The sequence below is a fragment of the Schistocerca gregaria genome, chromosome X, assembly GCF_023897955.1.
Source record: "Schistocerca gregaria isolate iqSchGreg1 chromosome X, iqSchGreg1.2, whole genome shotgun sequence".
NCBI classification, from domain to species: Eukaryota; Metazoa; Arthropoda; class Insecta; order Orthoptera; family Acrididae; genus Schistocerca; species Schistocerca gregaria.
This window is the reverse complement of record NC_064931.1, coordinates 451158977-451177409: the sequence shown is the minus strand read 5'-3', so window position 1 is coordinate 451177409 and position 18433 is coordinate 451158977. Positions and strand designations below refer to the sequence as shown.

General features: G+C 37.9%; 1 protein-coding gene across 3 annotated transcripts in view; it reads right to left on the bottom strand.

Moving 5' to 3' along the window:
• The window catches only part of LOC126298067 (chloride channel protein 2), a 471803-nt gene that overhangs the window by 24773 nt on the left and 428597 nt on the right, over nt 1-18433 (bottom strand). For all 3 annotated transcript variants that reach the window (XM_049989387.1, XM_049989386.1, XM_049989385.1), the window contains exons 13-16: nt 12723-12837; nt 12427-12564; nt 12227-12347; nt 7374-7533 (exon numbers count right to left, since the gene is read on the bottom strand). In XM_049989387.1, the coding sequence (XP_049845344.1) occupies nt 7374-7533; nt 12227-12347; nt 12427-12564; nt 12723-12837 (534 nt within the window). The remainder of the gene's footprint in view (nt 1-7373; nt 7534-12226; nt 12348-12426; nt 12565-12722; nt 12838-18433) is intronic.

The window sequence follows — 18433 nt, the reverse complement described above, 5'->3', positions numbered from 1 at the left end:
TTCACGTCCCAGCCACTATGGTTAAAGTATATCATGCATGGCAAAATGGCACTATTAAAACTCTGCACCAGGGCAACTGTGGTGCACCCTGGGCCACAGATGGCAAAGGTGTACAATAGCAGCAGAGATGTGTGCACGTGAATAGACGTGCAACTGTTGAGCAACTGACCACCCAGATGATCCAAGGGGCTACCAACAGTGTCTCCTCAATGATTGTTCAGCAAATGTTAATGCATATGGGGGTCTCCACAGAAGGTGCCTGATTCAGGCACCCATGCTGAATGCTGTTCATTTGTCATAAAAGCTGGTATCATTTCAGATGAATCACATTACATACTCCATCGGACAGATGGGCACTAATATGTACAGTATGAAATGTCTGAAAGCAAATATCAATCATCGAAAGGGCCAGGCCAGAGGGGGAAGCGTTATGGTCTGGGAATGTTTGCATGTCTAATCATTCTGGAAGGCACAGTGGATCAACACAATTTTGCATCTATCTCTGGGGTTCATTTTTTTTCTCAGCATGATGGCATCTACTGGCAGGCTAATGCAATGTGTCACACAGCCCACAACGTACTTGTGCAGTTCAAACAGTGCCAAAATGAGTTTACTGTACTCCCCTGGCAACTAGACTCCCTGGGTTTGAATCCAGTCAAGAATCTGTGGGCCAACCTCGGTTGGGTTGTTCACACCATTGATCCTCAGCCAAGAAACCTAGCACAGTTGGCTATGGCACTGGAGTCGGCATGGCTCCTCATCCCTGTCAGTACCTTCTAGACCCTCAGTGACTGTCTTAGTGTGCCTCTTGCAGTGATTCAAATGATACTACAGTTTTACATTTTATGAAGTATGTACTTTCACATTTCTCTAGATCTGGGATTGTTGCAATCCTTGGACCAGTCTCATATTTTCTTGACCTCTATCTCAATGTGCTTTTTTTTTGTGAGGGGGAGGGTTTTGTTTGTGTACAACACTTCTTCATTCATACATAACTTTATAATATATGTATGTTTATTTATATTTCTTTCAGTTGAATTATCTCACTGGTAGTTTTTCCAATCTCAAACAGCGTGCAGAAAAAGTGTACACTTAAATTGTTCTGTAGGTGTTATAATTTCTCTTATTTTATTACAATGATGATTTCTCCTTATGGAGTAGAGTGTCGACAATATATTTTTGCATTTATAAAAGAATGTTGGTGACTGAAATTTTGTGAAAGATTTCGCAGCACTGAAAAACACCTTTGTTTTAATGATTGCCACCCCAACTCACATACACTATGTGATCAAAAGTATCCAGAAACCTGGCTGAAAATGACTTACAAGTTCGTGGCGCCCTCCATCAATAGCCTTGATGACAACTTACACTCTCACAGACCTATGTTCAGTCACGTGCTGGAAGGTTTCTTGGGGAATAGCAGCCCATTCTTCATGGAGTGCTGCACTAAGGAGGGGTATCGATGGCGGTCGGTGAGGCTAGACATGAAATCGGCATTCCAAAACATCCCAAAGGTGTTCTATACGATTCAGGTCAGGACTCTGTGCAGGCCCATTCATTACAGGGATGTTATTGTCATGTACCCTCAGGCAGTGCATTATGAACAGGTGCTTGATTGTGTTGAAAGATGCAATCACCATCCCTGAATTGCTCTTCAACAGTGGGAAGCAAGGAGGTGCCTAAAACATTGATGTAGGCCTGTGCTGTGATTGTGCCATGCAAAACAATAACGGGTGCAAGGCACCTCCATGAAAAATACAACACCATAACACCACCGCCTCCAAGTTTCACTGTTGGTGCTACACATGCTGGCAGATGACATTCACTGGGCATTCACCACACCCATACCCTGCCATTGGATCTCCACATTCTGTACTGTGATTCATCGCTCCACATAACAGTTTTCCACTGTTCAATCATTCAATGTTTATGCTCCCTACACCAAATCAGGCATCGTTTGCTGTTTACTAGCATGATGTGTGGCTTAGGAGCAGCTGCTCAACATGAAATCCAAGTTTTCTCATCTCCCGCCTAACAGTCACAGTGCTTGCACTTGATCTTGATGCAGTTTGGAATTCCTGTGTGATGGTCTGGATACATGTCTGCCCATTACACATTATGACCCTCTTCAACTGTCGATGGTCTCTGTCAGTCAGTAGACGGGGTTGTCCTGTATGCTTTTGTGCTGTACATGTCCCTTCACATTTCTACTTCACTATCACATTGGAAACAGTGGAACTATAAATGTTTAGGAGTGTGGAAATCTCGGGCACAAATGTATGACACAAGTGACACCCAATCACCTGACCACATTCGAAGTCCGTGAGTTCCGCAGAGCACCCCATTCTGCTCTATCATTATGTCTAATGACTACTGAGGTCACTGATATGGAGTACCTGGCAGTAGGTGGCAGCATAATGGACCTAATGTGAAAAACATGTTTTTGGGGCTGTCGGGATACTTTTGATCACATAGTGTATCATATCCATGACATTCTGTCCCCTACTCTGTGATAATACAAAATGAGTTGCCATTCTTTGAACTTTTTCAGTATTCTTTGTCAATCTTATCTGGTACAGATTCCATAGTGCAAAGAAATACTCCAGGACAGAATGGACAAGTGCATTGTAGGCAGTCTACATCTACGTTAACATCTACATTTACATACTCCACATGCCACCACATGGTGTGTGGCAGTAGGTACACCGTACCACTGCTGGTTGTTCCCTTTCCTGTTCCACTTGCAGATAGAGCAAGGGGAAAACAAGTTTCTGTGTGCCTCCATATGAGCCCTAATTTCTCATATCTAATCTTTGTGGTCGCTACGTGAAATATATATTGGCAGCAATAGGATTGTTCTACTGTCAGCTCCAAATGCTAATCCTCATAACTTTCTCAGCAGTGTTCTTTGAAATGAATGTCTTCTTCCCTCCAGGGATTGCAATTTGAGTTACTGAAGCACATCTGTAACACTTGTATGCTGATTGAACCTATCAGAAACAAATCTAGCAGCTCTCCTCAGAAATGCTTCGATGACTTCTTTTAATTTGACCTGGTGTGGATCCCATTCACTCAAGTAGTACTTAAGAACAGGTCGCACTAGTGTCTTGCAGGTGGTCTGCTTTATAGGTGAACCACACTGTCCCAAAATTCTCCCAATAAAATGAGGTTGACAATTCACCTCCCCTACCACAATCCCCATATGCTCATTCTGTTTCATATTGCTTAGTCTCTTTAGCAGACCTGTTGCATCTTCTAAGTGTCCTATCAATAAAACACACTCTTTCATTCCTGCCCCACAACATTATCTCTGTGATCACTCCCATTTAGGTTGCTTGTAATTGTAATCCCTTGGTATTTAGTTGAATTGATAGCCTTCAGATTTATGTGATTTGTCATGTAACAAAAATCTAACAGATTCCTTAGTATTCATGTGGATGACCTCACACTTTTTGTTAATCAGAGTCAATTGCCACTTTTTGCACCATACAGATCTTTTGTCTAAGTTATTTTAGAATTGGTTTTGATCTACTTATGTCTTTGTCTATGGCAAATGACAACATCATCTGCAAAAAATCTAAGAGAATTACTCAGATTGTCTTCTAAATTATTTATATAGATTAGGAACAGCAGAATGCCTCTAATACTTCCTCAGGGAATGCCAGAATCACTTTTGTTTTACTAGATGATTTTCATCAACTACTATGAACTGCAAACTTTCCGACAGGAAATCACAAATCCAATCTCATAACTGTGATGATACCCCATATGCACAAAGTTTGATTAGAAGTAGCTTGTGAGAAATGGTGTCAAAAGCCTATAGGAAATCTAAAAATATGGAATAATTTCAGATCCCCTGTTGATAGTCATTATTGCTTTGCACGAATAAAGAGCTAGTTGTGCTTCATAAGAACAATATTTTCTGAATCCGAGCTATGTGTTAGTAGATTGTTTTGTTTGAGGTAATTCATAATGTTTGAATGTAGTACATGCTCGAAAATCCTACTGCAAATTGGTGTCCATGATAAGAGTCTGTAATTCGGTGGATTACTGTTATTTCCTTTCTTAAATATTGGTGTGACCTGTGCAACTTTCTAGTTCTTAGGTATGAATCTTTCATGAAGTGAGTGGTTATACAGGGTGTTACAAAAAGGTATGGCCAAACTTTCAGTAAACATTCCTCACACACAAATAAAGAAAAGATGTTATGTGGACATGTTTTAGTTTTGTCAGTATGTAGTGTATTTCCTTGATGCAACACCAGTTTGCCCAACTGAAGGAAGGTAATGTTGACTTTGGTTCTTGTGTTGACATGTGACTCATTGCTCTACAGTACTAGCATCAAGTACATCAGTACGTAGCATCAACAGGTTAGTGTTCATCACGAACGTGGTTTTGCAGTCAGTGCAATGTTTACAAATGCGGAGTTGGCAGATGCCCATTTGATGTATGGATTATCATGGGTCAATAGCCGTGGCACGGTACGTTTGTATTGAGACAGATTTCCAAAATGAAGGTGTCCTGACAGGAAGACGTTCAAAGCAATTGATCGGCGTCTTAGGGAGCACGGAACATTCCAGCCTATCACTCGTGACTGGGGAAGACCTAGAATGAGGAGGATACCTGCAATGGACGATGCAATTCTTTGTGCAGTTGACAATAACCGTAATGTCAGCGTCAGAGAAGTTGCTGCTGTACAAGGTAACGTTGACCACGTCACTGTATGGAGAGTGCTACGGGAGAACCAGTTGTTTCCGTACCATGTACAGCGTGTGCAGGCACTATCAGCAGCTGATTGGCCTCCACGGGTACACTTCTGCGAATGGTTCATCCAAAAATGTGTCAATCCTCATTTCAGTGCAAATGTTCTCTTTACGGATGAGGCTTCATTGCAACATGATCAAATAGTAAATTTTTACAATCAACATGTGTGGGCTGACGAGAATCCACACGCAGTTGTGCAATCACGTCATCAACACAAATTTTCTGTGAATGTTTGGGCAGGCATTGTTGGTGATGTCTTGATTGGGCCCCATGTTCTTCCACCTATGCTCAATGGAGCATGTTATTATGATTTCATATGGGATACTCTACCTGTGCTGCTAGAACATGTGCCTTTACAAGTACGACACAACATGTGGTTCATGCACGATGGAGCTCCTGCACATTTCAGTTGAAGTGTTCATATGCTTCTCAACAACGTTTTACTTTGAAAGGAACAGAACTGGTATGTAGACTTGGTTTTTATTAAGTGATTTATGCCGCTTTGGAACGCTGAGGATATCTACTTCTAAGTTACTCACATCGGTAGCTGTTCTTGATTTGAATTTTGGAATGTTCACTGTGTCTTCTTTGAGGATAGTATTTCACAAAACTGTGTTTAGTAATGCAGCTTTAGTGATGCTGTCATTGGTAACAATATCATTGCTGTTGCACACCGAATATACTGATAAGGTACTGATAGTGTCTTGCCGCTGGTGTATTTTATATACAACCAGAGTCTCTTTTAGTTTCTACCAGATTTTGGGACAATGTATTCATTGTGAGAACTGTTAAAACATCTCACACTGAAGTCCACATTAAGTTTTGAGACTAAGTGAAATGTCACCAATCTTTGAGATTTTACATTTTAGTGGTATCGGTGTCCACAGCTTCTGGCCTAGTAGTGAACATTGCTGGTTCTGGATCCTGGCATCTTGGGTTTGATTCCCTGCCAGAGTGGAAATTCTCTCTGCTTGGGGACTGGTTTTTTGTATTGTTCTCATCATTTCACCTTATCATCATTGATGTGCAAGTGATGTAAAATAGAAAGACTTACATTAGGCAGCCGAACTACCCAGACAGGGTCTCCCAGTCAATAATCCCACACAACCATTTCATCCAGTGACATGGGCCTATTATTTTCAGAGTCATTCCTTACTTTCTTTTTATAAACCAGCTCAATCACTCCGATTTTAGTGGAGTTGAATATATGTTTTCTCTAATGCTGCAAATTGTACAGTAAAGTAAGAGCTTCTGGGATTTCTTCTAGCTGGATCTTAGTGTGAACAGCCTAAGACTGTGCTAATATTAATAGCTAAGTCATTAATATGCAACATGAAGAGAAGGTATCCCATCATATTTCCCCAGGCAAATCTGAAATTTTTTCTGTGCCTGTGGATGATGCTTCATACAGTATAAGAAAGCATGTCTTGTCTATGAAGAAGTCCTCAATCTATCCACCATACTGGCTAGATATGCATTATTGTATTTTCTTCAGCAAGAACTAGCCCAGTGTCAAACTAAAAGCTTCTCAAACATCGAGAAATGTCCAGTCAACTTGGTTACCCCTATCAATGGCTATATCACATGTGAACTTTGAAAGTTGGATTTCACAGAACTAGTGTTTCAGAAATCATAATGATTCCCTTCTAGAAGTTAAATTAATGGCAGATGTGTTAATGTTAGATAGAATGAATTACATGATTTTGTTGCAAATGGAGATGAATAATATTGGGTGGTAGCTTTGTTGCCCTTTTAATAAATATCTGTTAGTTTCCAACAACTGAGATCATTTCTTTCTTCAGGGAATCTTCGGTAAGGCATGAATAAGAACAGAGTTATTTAATTAAAAATTTGTCATGGATGGATGAGCCTCAGGGCCCTGAAGAATTCAAGAAATTTCAGACATTTTTGTGGATTACTGGTGCTGATTTCTGTATTGAGGACATTTCAGTTGTTACTGAGACTAAATAGAGGTATTATTTCTGGACCATCCTTTGCAAAGACATGTTTGAAAATGAAATTACATATTTCTGCTTTTGTTTTTCAATTGTCTATATTGGATCTTATGCTGTCAACAAGAACATGGACAAACATTTTTGTACCTCTGGCTAGGAACCCATTTTTTAGTGAATAAGCAACTAGTTTCCTGAACTTCAGGTATGAGTTCACATTTCTACTCAAAGTGAGGTACAAGTCCTTCTCTTGACCAAAGGGAAAGAAGAATAGATTACGTTCTTAAAAATGTGGGAAGAAGAAATGTTTCTTCACATATTTTCATTCATTTGCAGAATTCCGAACTCCCTGGCTTTTGATTAAGCACATCATCTTAAAAACTTCAATAACTCTCCTAAACTGAGTAAGTGCTTCTTCACACTGACCTTAGGTTACCTATCCTCTACAGTTTTCCCATTGTCTACACCTTATCCTCTATTCATTTTTATCTCCTGTTCCATAAGAAATTTGTGACCCACCAAGCTGAAAATTCAGTGGATGTTTCCAGTCACAATACCATGATTTTTGGCCAAACTGCTGTAAGTGACTGCTTAATCTTTTATTAACATGTGTAAATTGTATTGCTTTAGTTAGTATCAGTAATGTAAGAGACTTACTCCATCCCCTGCATGAATATTATTTGGTGAAAGTAGATCAGCTGCTGACTGTTGTCGAAGTTTGAGGATGTCGGGTGCAGGAATGACTTCAAATCTAGATGGTCTCCTCTGCTTTTGCTGAAATTCTTCTATCATTTTTCTTTCCATTTCTTCCTTTGCTCTAAAAATACATAATGAAATAAATACATTATACCGGTACTCCGTTTCTTGACTGATGTACATGTCTGCACAAGAATATAGTGAAAGAAAATCATGAGTGGAATATGAATATATGTGAGTATAAAACCAAAACTTAAAAATTATTTACAAAATAAAAGTTTTATATGGTAATGGAATACCTGAATTAAAATGGGTTGCTTAAATTAAGAAGTTCTGGATGGTAAAAGGAGACAGGTAGAGAGAGAGCTCCTATGCGCCTAAATGCTACTATATGCCTCCACTACCTAGTGGAGGCATATATGTAAACTGAAATGTAAATATTTAGCATCATCCATCACATGGAAGAGAATTATTTTAGCAATAAGTAAACATTAACCGTTGATAGCTTGAAAATGATATTGCCTATGAAATAAATTTATTTGTCTACATCACCAGAAAACTGAAACATATCTATACTACTAAATGACTAAGTCAGCTAATGGCACCCAATTCCAGTTGCAGACTGACTACATTACAGCTTCCAGAGGCAACAGAAATTTGATTTTCAATATTTCATATAATTATTTACAGAATTTACAGACTTAAAATGCTGTAATAATCTAGTCCTTAATACGTGTTATCTTATGTTAAGGTTTTAACAAAGTAATATAAGTATTATTGTTTGAAACTGTATATATGTCTAGAGGCAGTCTAGCTTGTGGCACACAAATTAACCAGAGTACAGTCATCACTTATTTGACAGTGAGACTACTTATCAACTTTCAATAAGCTTTACACATAATTTCAAAACTTTATGAAACTCTTTATGACAGTCCCCCACAAAGTGATGAAAGGAAAAGTGTTCATCAATTACTAAATTTTTGCTGTTCATGCAGTAAAACTTCAGCATCAGGCATGATATTTCAATTTATTACTTCACTGCATTGACTATTCTGTCAGTTCTTGGTAGAATATTTTATTTGTTATGAATGAAGAAACACAGAACTGATGTAATGTTCTACAATATTTAATACTGTGGTTGTGAAATGTTTTTTAGGTTCAAAGATTTTTAAAATAGTGGAGCTACAGAGTATCTCAGTTGGTTTACAAAGATGACAATAGTTATAGTTGGATTTAGGAGTAAAACAAGGGATTGTCTCAGTAAAAATATGATTTAAATCTGTTTATGTTGGATAACATATGTGACACATTAAATAATGAATTACATGACAAATTACAAAAATTGTTCTGGGATGAAAAAAAAAGGTGGAACTGTACATAGTAAAATTTGGTCACATGTTCCAATGGGGTGCCTGAACAAGATAGTTTGGTCCTTAAAGATCCAACATTACAAAGAGGTACAACATAACAAGCGAGACGAAAAGGGAAATTAAACATCTGTAGGTATACAAAGTAAAATTTTTAACAGGGAAATATAAATTACAGTAATTGAAATACAGGACAAAAATTAGCCATGTGAGTAGTAATGGTAATTAACAAAGTGGTTTGCATAAGATTATTAGTAGTATTTACAGTTAGAAGTGACAAGTATGGGGACTGAGTCTGATCATTCAGTATTAAGCTTGAGCAGTGGACATATATTTATTAATTCCTTCTATTATGTAATGGTGGAAGAGGGAGAAGGAAACGAAAGTAGAGGAGTGGATGATACCAGCTACATCAGAACTTTATACAGAATGGGCGGCGATGAGCGAAAATGTGTGCCGGACTGGGACTCAAACCCAGGCTCTCCTTCTTACTAGGCAGTTGCGTTAACCAGTGCACCACATGGGAATTGTGCTTATTGCCGTGTCACTGAGTATCAAGCGTGGTGCAAGAATAACTGACAACTGCAGAGATACTGCACAGCAAAGCAGCATCATGAGGTGCCAATGAGATGCTAGGGAGAGACCATGCCTCCCATAATTTCAAGGCACTGCCACTAAGCCTCTGCCCAAAGATAGCATCACCAGAGGCCAGGTGGGCTCTTTTGTTCAAGGTTGGATCCCACCCACGTCCAGGAATTTCCTGTTGGAGTTAAGTCATTGTGCTGCCTGCTTGCCAACGCAGCCTGTGTCAGCCATCAGGGAGAGAAGAAACTTCCATCTGCTGTGAAATGTGCCTCCACACCAATGTTATTAGAACAGCATCAACACAAGTTTATGAACTTGTGTTTTCTAGTGACTTCAGTGAAGCCACAATACAGCCACTCTGAACATGTATCAACTCGTCACCCAGTAATCATGGTGCATTTACTGTGTTCTGAACTGCAAGTCCACAATGTTCAGTTTCATAGCTACAGCTGAATCTGGTGAGCACAGTTTTTCTGTAATTAATACAGCATTAATTATTTAGAGTGTTCTAATTAACAATATTATTACTATCCATCCCAGTGTCCACAAAGTCGGACACAATTTTTATCACAAATGTGAGGATTATCTCAATGCACCCCAGCTGACTCACATTCCCAACTGAACACCACCTACCCACAATACCTGTCCATGTCCTCCATGCCCACTGATTTTTAGATTTCCACTGGAGGCTGAAAGATAATGTGTATCCAGACTAAAGGTTGTGAATTCACTGACTATTGAGGAGAGTCAATTATATGAATGTGTGGTGTCTGTTCTTTTGGACAAGTCTGAAAGAACAGACACTGCACATTCATATAATTCACATTCTTTCATGGTAGTTCCTTACTTTTTAGATGTTATGTAAGACTTTATGTTGCACCTTGTAATTGTGGCTTTCTTTAAACAGGTGGTCTGCAAAAGTAGAGTCTCCTTTTCTATGCTTCCAACTTATATGGAATTCCTTCAAGCAGAATGATATTGACCTCCCAGACTGGTCTGTATAGGATTTGTCACAATTACTTTGCACAGTTCCTAGATTTAAGCTTTCTGGCTACATTCAGAGAGACTTTTCCTAAGTATGGAACCATGCACCATTTATTAATTTTACTATATACTCTTCAACTTATTTGTCTCTCAGAACAATTGTAATTTGTCATGTAGTTCATTATTTAATGTGTTCCATATTTTACCTAATCTAAATATTTTTACATTAAATTTTTTCCATTTCTGTTTTTATTATCACATAACACGTCTTATACAATCAAAGATTGTGACATAGGTGACTTGTCAGCTTTACACTATATATAATAATACTGAAAATAGACAATAAACTAATAATACATATGATGTAACATCTTCAAAGAGGTATTTTAATTACAATTATAATGCATTGTTGCCATTCAAGAACGATTTCTGTTTTTGTAAAATTTAATGTTATTGTTTTTTCCCATGCCTCCACATTCTTACTGTTTTAGTCCTTAATCAAGCATTAACCATTGTCACCATTGGAAACGAACTGAAAAACTCTGTAGTTACTGTTTTAAAATCTTTGATCCTACAAAAAAATTCCACAGCTACATTTATTTATCTTTGTACCTGACAATGTCATACAGCTGAAAACTGATTGGTAAAATAATAAATGTTGCAGAATATTACACCAGTCTCATGTGTTTTTTAATTCATAATATTACTTCTCTGCTGCTAATTCTATTCACAACACATTTTTCAGACAGTATTCACATATACCACTGGGTGTACCTGTGTAATTATGTCATTGTATTACACATAGTTCAGAAGATATGACATCATAAATATTGAGGTTTATGAAAAACTACCTTTTGATTAAAATGGCGTGGAAATTACTCAGACTATATTTATTCAGTGTTTCATAATGAGAGCACTTAGAGACTTCCAACAAACTTTACACATTATTTCAAACATTTTCTAAACTTTTTCCAGCTTACATGCTTATTGTCAAATATTTATCACATTGACTCACCTGTAAAGTAATAAGAAGTTTGAAGGCGTTTACTACATTGGAGTTTGATTCATTACAGAACAGAAGAGGTTTATCAGTAGAAACTATAACACAATACAGAACATTGAGACATTCACTGTCTTATGCCTCATTTTCATTATGTTTGCAGAAGAATGAAGCTGATAATGTAGAATCATGAAAATTTTTTCAAGTAATCCTGACAGTATATATGTCCTTTTCATGTAAATTTTCATCTGGACAGAGAAATCCCAATCAGAAAAATAACTGTTCTCTCATCTTCTGTGTGCAATATATGCAGTTTTCATATATATATATATATATATATATATATATATATATATATATATATATATATATATATATATATATATATATATATTAAAAAAAAAAGAAGGAGTGGTATAGTGGTAAGGCGTTATGCATTAATCAGAAAAGACCTCTGCTCCAATTATTCTGAAGTACGTTCTCTACAACTTTCTTGAAATATAGTATTCTTCTCAGAATTTTTGCTAGATCCCAAAGTACGCTAGATATAATATTTCCATGATTCACCTACATATTGTCTTCAGATGAGATAATGTTGCTGTCTTGCTGAACGTCATTAGTACATTGCTGCAGTGACCTTGCTCTTTGCAGGATTTTAAATTCAAATAAGAAAAGCCTGTGTCACTTGTTTGTTTTTAGTACATCTTGCCATCTTGCAGTGTTTTATATCACAGTGTTCTAAAAGATAAGAAATATCTCACCTGATGACTCAATGCAGAGTATGCTGGATAACTGAGACTACAAAGGGTCATGCAGAAACAATTAGAGAGTGAGAAATAAAATATAAGCACAAATAGTCCCACAGAAATCCCATTTACCTTTCTTGTGCCTCTTTCTGCCATTTGGCTGCCACTTGAAGTCTTCTTTCTCGGCCAATATGTCTTTCAATGAGCTTTATCAACTCAAGTCGCTGAATAGACCCGAGCAAGATCATAGACTCTGAAAATATATTTCATAATCACATACTTCTGTATATACATGTAAAATAACTAAAAAAAGCCTGTATAACAAATTTTACCAGGGCTGTCAACCAGAGGAAAGCCTTTTAGATTTCTGTTCTCTTTCAAGGTGTTCTTCAGGCTCTTGTAACTCATTCCATGCCATATGAACTTCACATCACGAACCATGAAGTCTTCTACATATATGTTGTACATTCCTGTAATGTAAATTATCATGTTCTTTATACCATGCAACTTAAGTAATAGTGTAAAAAGCTAAATTGCAACAAAAGCAAGATAAAATTATGCAAAGAAATTTGTGTCCGAACACATTATACCAAATAAAAAGCAGTACACTTATAGAATTAATATTTACCTGAACTAGAAGGCAAAAGGTCAGGAAGATATGGCAGTTTTTTAATAAGAATAATACTGTCATAAAGTGATGGTTGCAGAAATGATGCTATTGCATTTGAGATTAAAACAGCAATCTGAAAAATAATACAACAAGATTAGTTAAATTTTTGTTTCAATATTAGGATATTGGTAAATGCAATCAATAAATTAAAATGTTATGATGCAAATAGATGAATAACTATATGTGACCCTGTACATCTGTGTCAACTGCTAATTGAAACAAAGTGAAATGTCCTATGCTGAAAATATAATAAAATAGATAGCCCAACAACTAAAGCCACATACAAAGGAACTGCAAAGTAATTTGACCAGTGGTTGCTTATCAAACAAATGTCAGATAAACTGGCAAATGAGTGATAGATCTTCTTGAAAGACTTCTGTGAAAAATGAAAGACCAACAGTCTGTCTATTTGAAAGAGAGGTCTATTATAAATTTTGTGTGCTGATCTACACAATATTAATCAGTCAGTTTTTTAATGTGCAATCTCTTGAGGAGAAAGTAATGATGTCCCCATATTTTATTACATAAAAATTTAATACATGATTTAATGTACAGAAGACTCACAAAGCACAAAGAGTAAACTAAATGTTTTGTTAATTTACAACACTTTTAATCATGCATCATATAGTTGAGAAACATTCTTAATAACCTTAAATACCTAAATGAATCTTTAATTTACAAGTGTCCGCTTATGTTTTCCGTATTCTTCTATGATAATATTACCATCAATGAAAAATTACATTGCAGAACACTATCATTTCTGCACAAAGGTAAAGTTTAGTTTCTCCCTTTTAATTTGTTTTGAGGGATGACTGTGATGCTGACCCAGAAGTGGATGACTTTAAGGCCAATGGCTGATTATTGTGAACAAAGAACAAACTACACTTCAAGCAAACAGTGCTTGATCAATGAAATGTAGAGTGACGATTACAGTGGAAACAGGTAGTAAAATTCATTGCTTCTTACATGGTTTATAGAAGGCTCCAGTTTCGCTTTCCAAGATATATCCCTTTCGATGAATGAAGTTTGAGTATAGAACTACAAGTTAATGATTAACAGAAAGAAGCTGTAACCATTAATGCAGCCACATAGTGGTAAAAGTACAGAGTAAAAAACATGCTCCAATTAATTACTTAAATTCTCTTCCTTAATATAATGATTGGATGTGTGTGAATGGACATCACTTGCAAAAATAATGTCAGTTTCTATTAAGTACATTCCTCCCATCCCATGAATTGTTGTATTTATCAGAAATGAATAAAATTGTGTTTTTCTGCACTATAGTAATTTCTAAATGTTGTATTCTACATTAGATATTACATAAAACACCATTATTGTAATGAATGTAACATAAAATCCGTGGAGTGCCTGGTTGCCCTAGTGTTGTCAAATTAAATACATAAGTAAACCAAACAAATAAATCTCTCCACTTAGAGTCTGAGACCAAACAAACACTATGTTTAGAAATGTCATTACTGTTCTGTAATCTGATACCTGTGATATGTTTATTAAGATGTGGCCTAGTGTAAATTGTATGGAAAAAATACTACACTCTTTTGGGTCACCCTGCTATAGTAAAAAGGCCCCTAACCTTTGATTAAATACATTAGCAGAAGTATGTCATGGTTATTTAATGCTACCTAAGTAACAGAAATGTGGCACGCCCCAAGTTGTTAATATTATCAACAACAGTTAATTACTTATCCGTAGTGAATTATCTTACTATTGAGAAATGAACATCTTTCTGAGCAGTGATTTAAAGGAAAACAGGAAGACATTATTGAGTCCTGCACAACATTCTTGCTACCTATTTTCGGCTTCCTCATTTTCCAGATTTCCTTTGCGTAATGCTCATGTTAGAAGAATATCCTAGTATAACTTTGAAAAGAGACCAGACAGGTACATAAACAAGACTGACTTGCAGCTAAGCTTTCTAACAATGTGCTTTCTCAAAACTAACAAATTAACTAAAACATGCACACACACTCATTCTGCATTGTCTTAGCTTTGTAGCCATACTGAGATGATGGATGCATGCGGTGGAGTGGGTATGAGGAGAAGGGAGAAGCATAGTGATGCTTTCTAGAAATAATGTAGATTGATGGAACAGGGATATATGGTGAGCTGTTACTGTTAGTCTTTCTACTGTTTTTATACCATTGTGGTCTTTGATATGTTGACAAGTGGCTCCTTTCCATCCTGTAACCATGTGTCACTCATTCTTTTTACCTGTTTTTTTGCCCTATCTCTGTATTTTCTCTCCCTCGTTGTCTATCCATATTTCCCCTTGAATTTTCCTTCTTGCCTTTCTTTTCACAAACCAATTATCATCCCACAATAGAGTGTTTACAGAACTATTGTTACACCCCATTGCACCAGTCAAGCTATTTTTGTTACAGAACAGTTTTCTGATTACCTTCACTAACCCAGGACCTCAGTTAATCATTCTCTAATTGTGATGTTAATTCATTTTAATTTTTAACCTGCCAATTCTTCCTCTAATTTCTTGCTATTATTTCATGTTATATATCAGAACCAATGTTGCAAACTACACCATGGCTATTCTGCATGCTATGATCATAGATGCAAAAGCAAATGCACAGAACAAAGCTATCAAGCATTGTGAGAGTTCACTCTCAAGACACCCTATACTACTGCAAAACTGCCAAGGCTTTCATACCCACTTGTTGAAAAATTGCCTGTTGGCTTTTGTCTTGAGTTTTTCTGATGATTTTTCTGATATTTAATCAGAACAAGTGACTGGCACTCTCAAAGCTTCACCCTCTGTTGCTGGTGCCACCAGCAGTGGAGGGTGAAGCTTTAACAATGTTAGGCACTTGTGCTGATGAAACATCTGAAAAATCATAAAACAACTGTTGGCTGAAGAACCTGAGCCAGAAGCCAAAGGCAATTTGCTTAGAGTGAATAATTTTTCAGATGGAAACACCCAACAAACCTCAGTAAAACAGAGGTCACAGTGTTCTATCTCTATAATAAAGACATACACTGATGGGCCAAAACATTATGACCACTGCCCACCTTGAGGAAGTATGCTGCCTCGTAGCACTGAGTGCACATGAAGTGACAAGAGAAATACATGAGCAGAGCAGAGATGAATGGGTAATCATTCTAGCAATGATAAGTGTTGCAAGTGCAGAAATCTGTTGACTTAAAAAATGCTGACAAGAGCTACATTGTTGTGGCCCAGTGCCTGGGAGTGAACATCTCAGAAATGGCTAATCTGGTTGGCTGTTTGCATGATACTGTTGTGAGCATCTATGAAAAGTGGCTGTAAAAAGCTGAAACCATGAGTAAGTGACAATGTGTTGGACGTCCATAACTCATCACAGAACATACGGATTGGAGGCTTGCCTGCTCTCTAGTGCAGGATAGGCAGCAATCTGTAGCAGAAATGAAACTTCCTGGCATATTAAAACTGTGTGCCAGACCGAGACTCAAACTCGGGACCTTTGCCTTTCGCGGACAAGTGCTCTACCAACTGAGCTACCCAAGCATGACTCACACCCCGTCCTCACAGCTTTACTTCTGCCAGTACCTCGTCTCCTACCTTCCAAACTTTACAGACGCTCTCCTGTGAACCTTGCAGAACTAGTGCCCCTGAAAGAAAGGATATTGCGAAGACATGGCTTAGCCACAGCCTGGGGGATGTTTCCAGTTGGTAGACCATTTGTGCACAAAAGGCAAAGGTCCTGAGTTTGAGTCTTGGTCCGGCACACAGTTTTAATCCACCAGGAAGTTTCATAACAGTGCACACTCTGCTGCAGAGTGAAAATTTCAATCCGTAGCAGATTGGACTACAGAGTACTGTGATGGCGCAGGCACAATTGTTTTGGAGCACACCGTTCTGTGCACAGTGTTGAACATGGTGTTCCACAGCAGATGACCCCTATGTGTTCCCATGTTTACCCAAACACATCATCAGTTACGCTTACAGAGAGCACGGGATCATTGAGAGTGGTCCGCAGATCAATGGAATCATGTTGCTGGTCAGATGAGTCCCATTTATTGCTAAACCCTGTCAATGATTGTGTCCAGATATGCTGTCACCTGGGCTGCTTGAAACATGCAGTGTGCCACAGATGAAGGCCAGTGGGAAGAGTATTATGTTATGGAGGACATTCACCTGGGCCTGCATGGGACCTGCAGTAGTAATCGAAGGCACCATGATAGCTGTGGACTATGTGAACATTGTTAGGGGACCACCTGTAACCCCTTATGCTCGATTTCTTCCCAGCAGTGTTGGCATCTTCCAGCAGGATTACTGTCCCTGTCACAATGCCAGAATTGTGCTGCAGTGGTTTGATAAGCATGATAGGGAACTTACATTGATGTCTTGCCCATCAAATTCAGCTTATCTGAATCTGATGAAACCTAACTGGGACACTATTGGGCACCAGCTTCGTACCCAAAAATCAACTACCTATAAATTACAGGAAGTGTATTACCTGTGCATAGGCATCTGGTACCACGAACCTCTGGAAACCTATCAAGTACTTGTTGAATCCAGTGCTCTCAGAATTGTATTTCAGAGGTGGACCAACACAGTTTTAACCAGATGGTTATAGAATGAGATGTTCACTCTGCAGCGGAGTGTGCGCTGATATGAAACTTCCTGGCAGATTAAAACTGTGTGCCTGACCGGGACTCGAACTCAGAACTTTGCCTTTCACGGGCAAGTGCTCTACTAATTGAGCTACCCAAGCATGACTCACACCCGGTACTCACAGCTTTACATCTGCCAGTATCTCGTCTCCTACCTTCCAAACTTTACAGAAGCTCTCCTGCGAACCTTCTGTAAAGTTTGGAAGGTAGGAGACGAGATACTGGCAGATGTAAAGCTGTGAGTACCGGGCATGAGTCATGCTTCGGTAGCTCAGATGGTAGAGCACTTGCCCGCGAAAGGCAAAGTTCTGAGTTCGAATCTCAGTCAGGCACACAGTTATAATCTGCCAGGAAGTTTCATAGGTGGTTATTATTTTTTGGCTGATCAGTATTCATAGTAAGATACATGTGTTATTTGATGGCACTAAAGTTTTCCCTTATGTACTTCCCAAAGTGTCTAGGTGTAAGCCTTGACTGGACACAGCAATTAACTAGCACTACACAGACCTGTCAAAGAAGCTTATCACAAGAGTAAATTTACTCCACAAAATATCTGCAAACAACTGGGGAGCAAATGCAGATACTCAGCTAGTATACTCAGCTGCTGAATATTATGCCCCTGTATGGAAAAGTAATGCACATACAAACAACACAGACATGCGTCTGAAAGAGACCATACAGACCATTGCTTGTATTGTCAGATTAACTCTCATATAATTCTTTAGATGACAGGTTACCATACGACGTCAGTTCTAAATGGCTCTTTCCAGATTTACCCAAAGTTTCACAAGTTACCTTGGTGTTATCTTCATACCACAGAAGTTTTCAGTGCCATCAATAAGTCGAAAGAACACTGAAATGATCTTCCACCACAGAAGATGAATCACATTCGAATTTCCATGAGGGAAGTTGTTCTATCAACCTAATCATGACTGGTCAAGATTTGACAAATCCTAGCAAGACAAGGGAGATGTAGCAACATATTGAAGATGCAGGCTTATTGTAAAAGTACAGCATATGAATGTTGTCCAGAGAAACAGCTAACA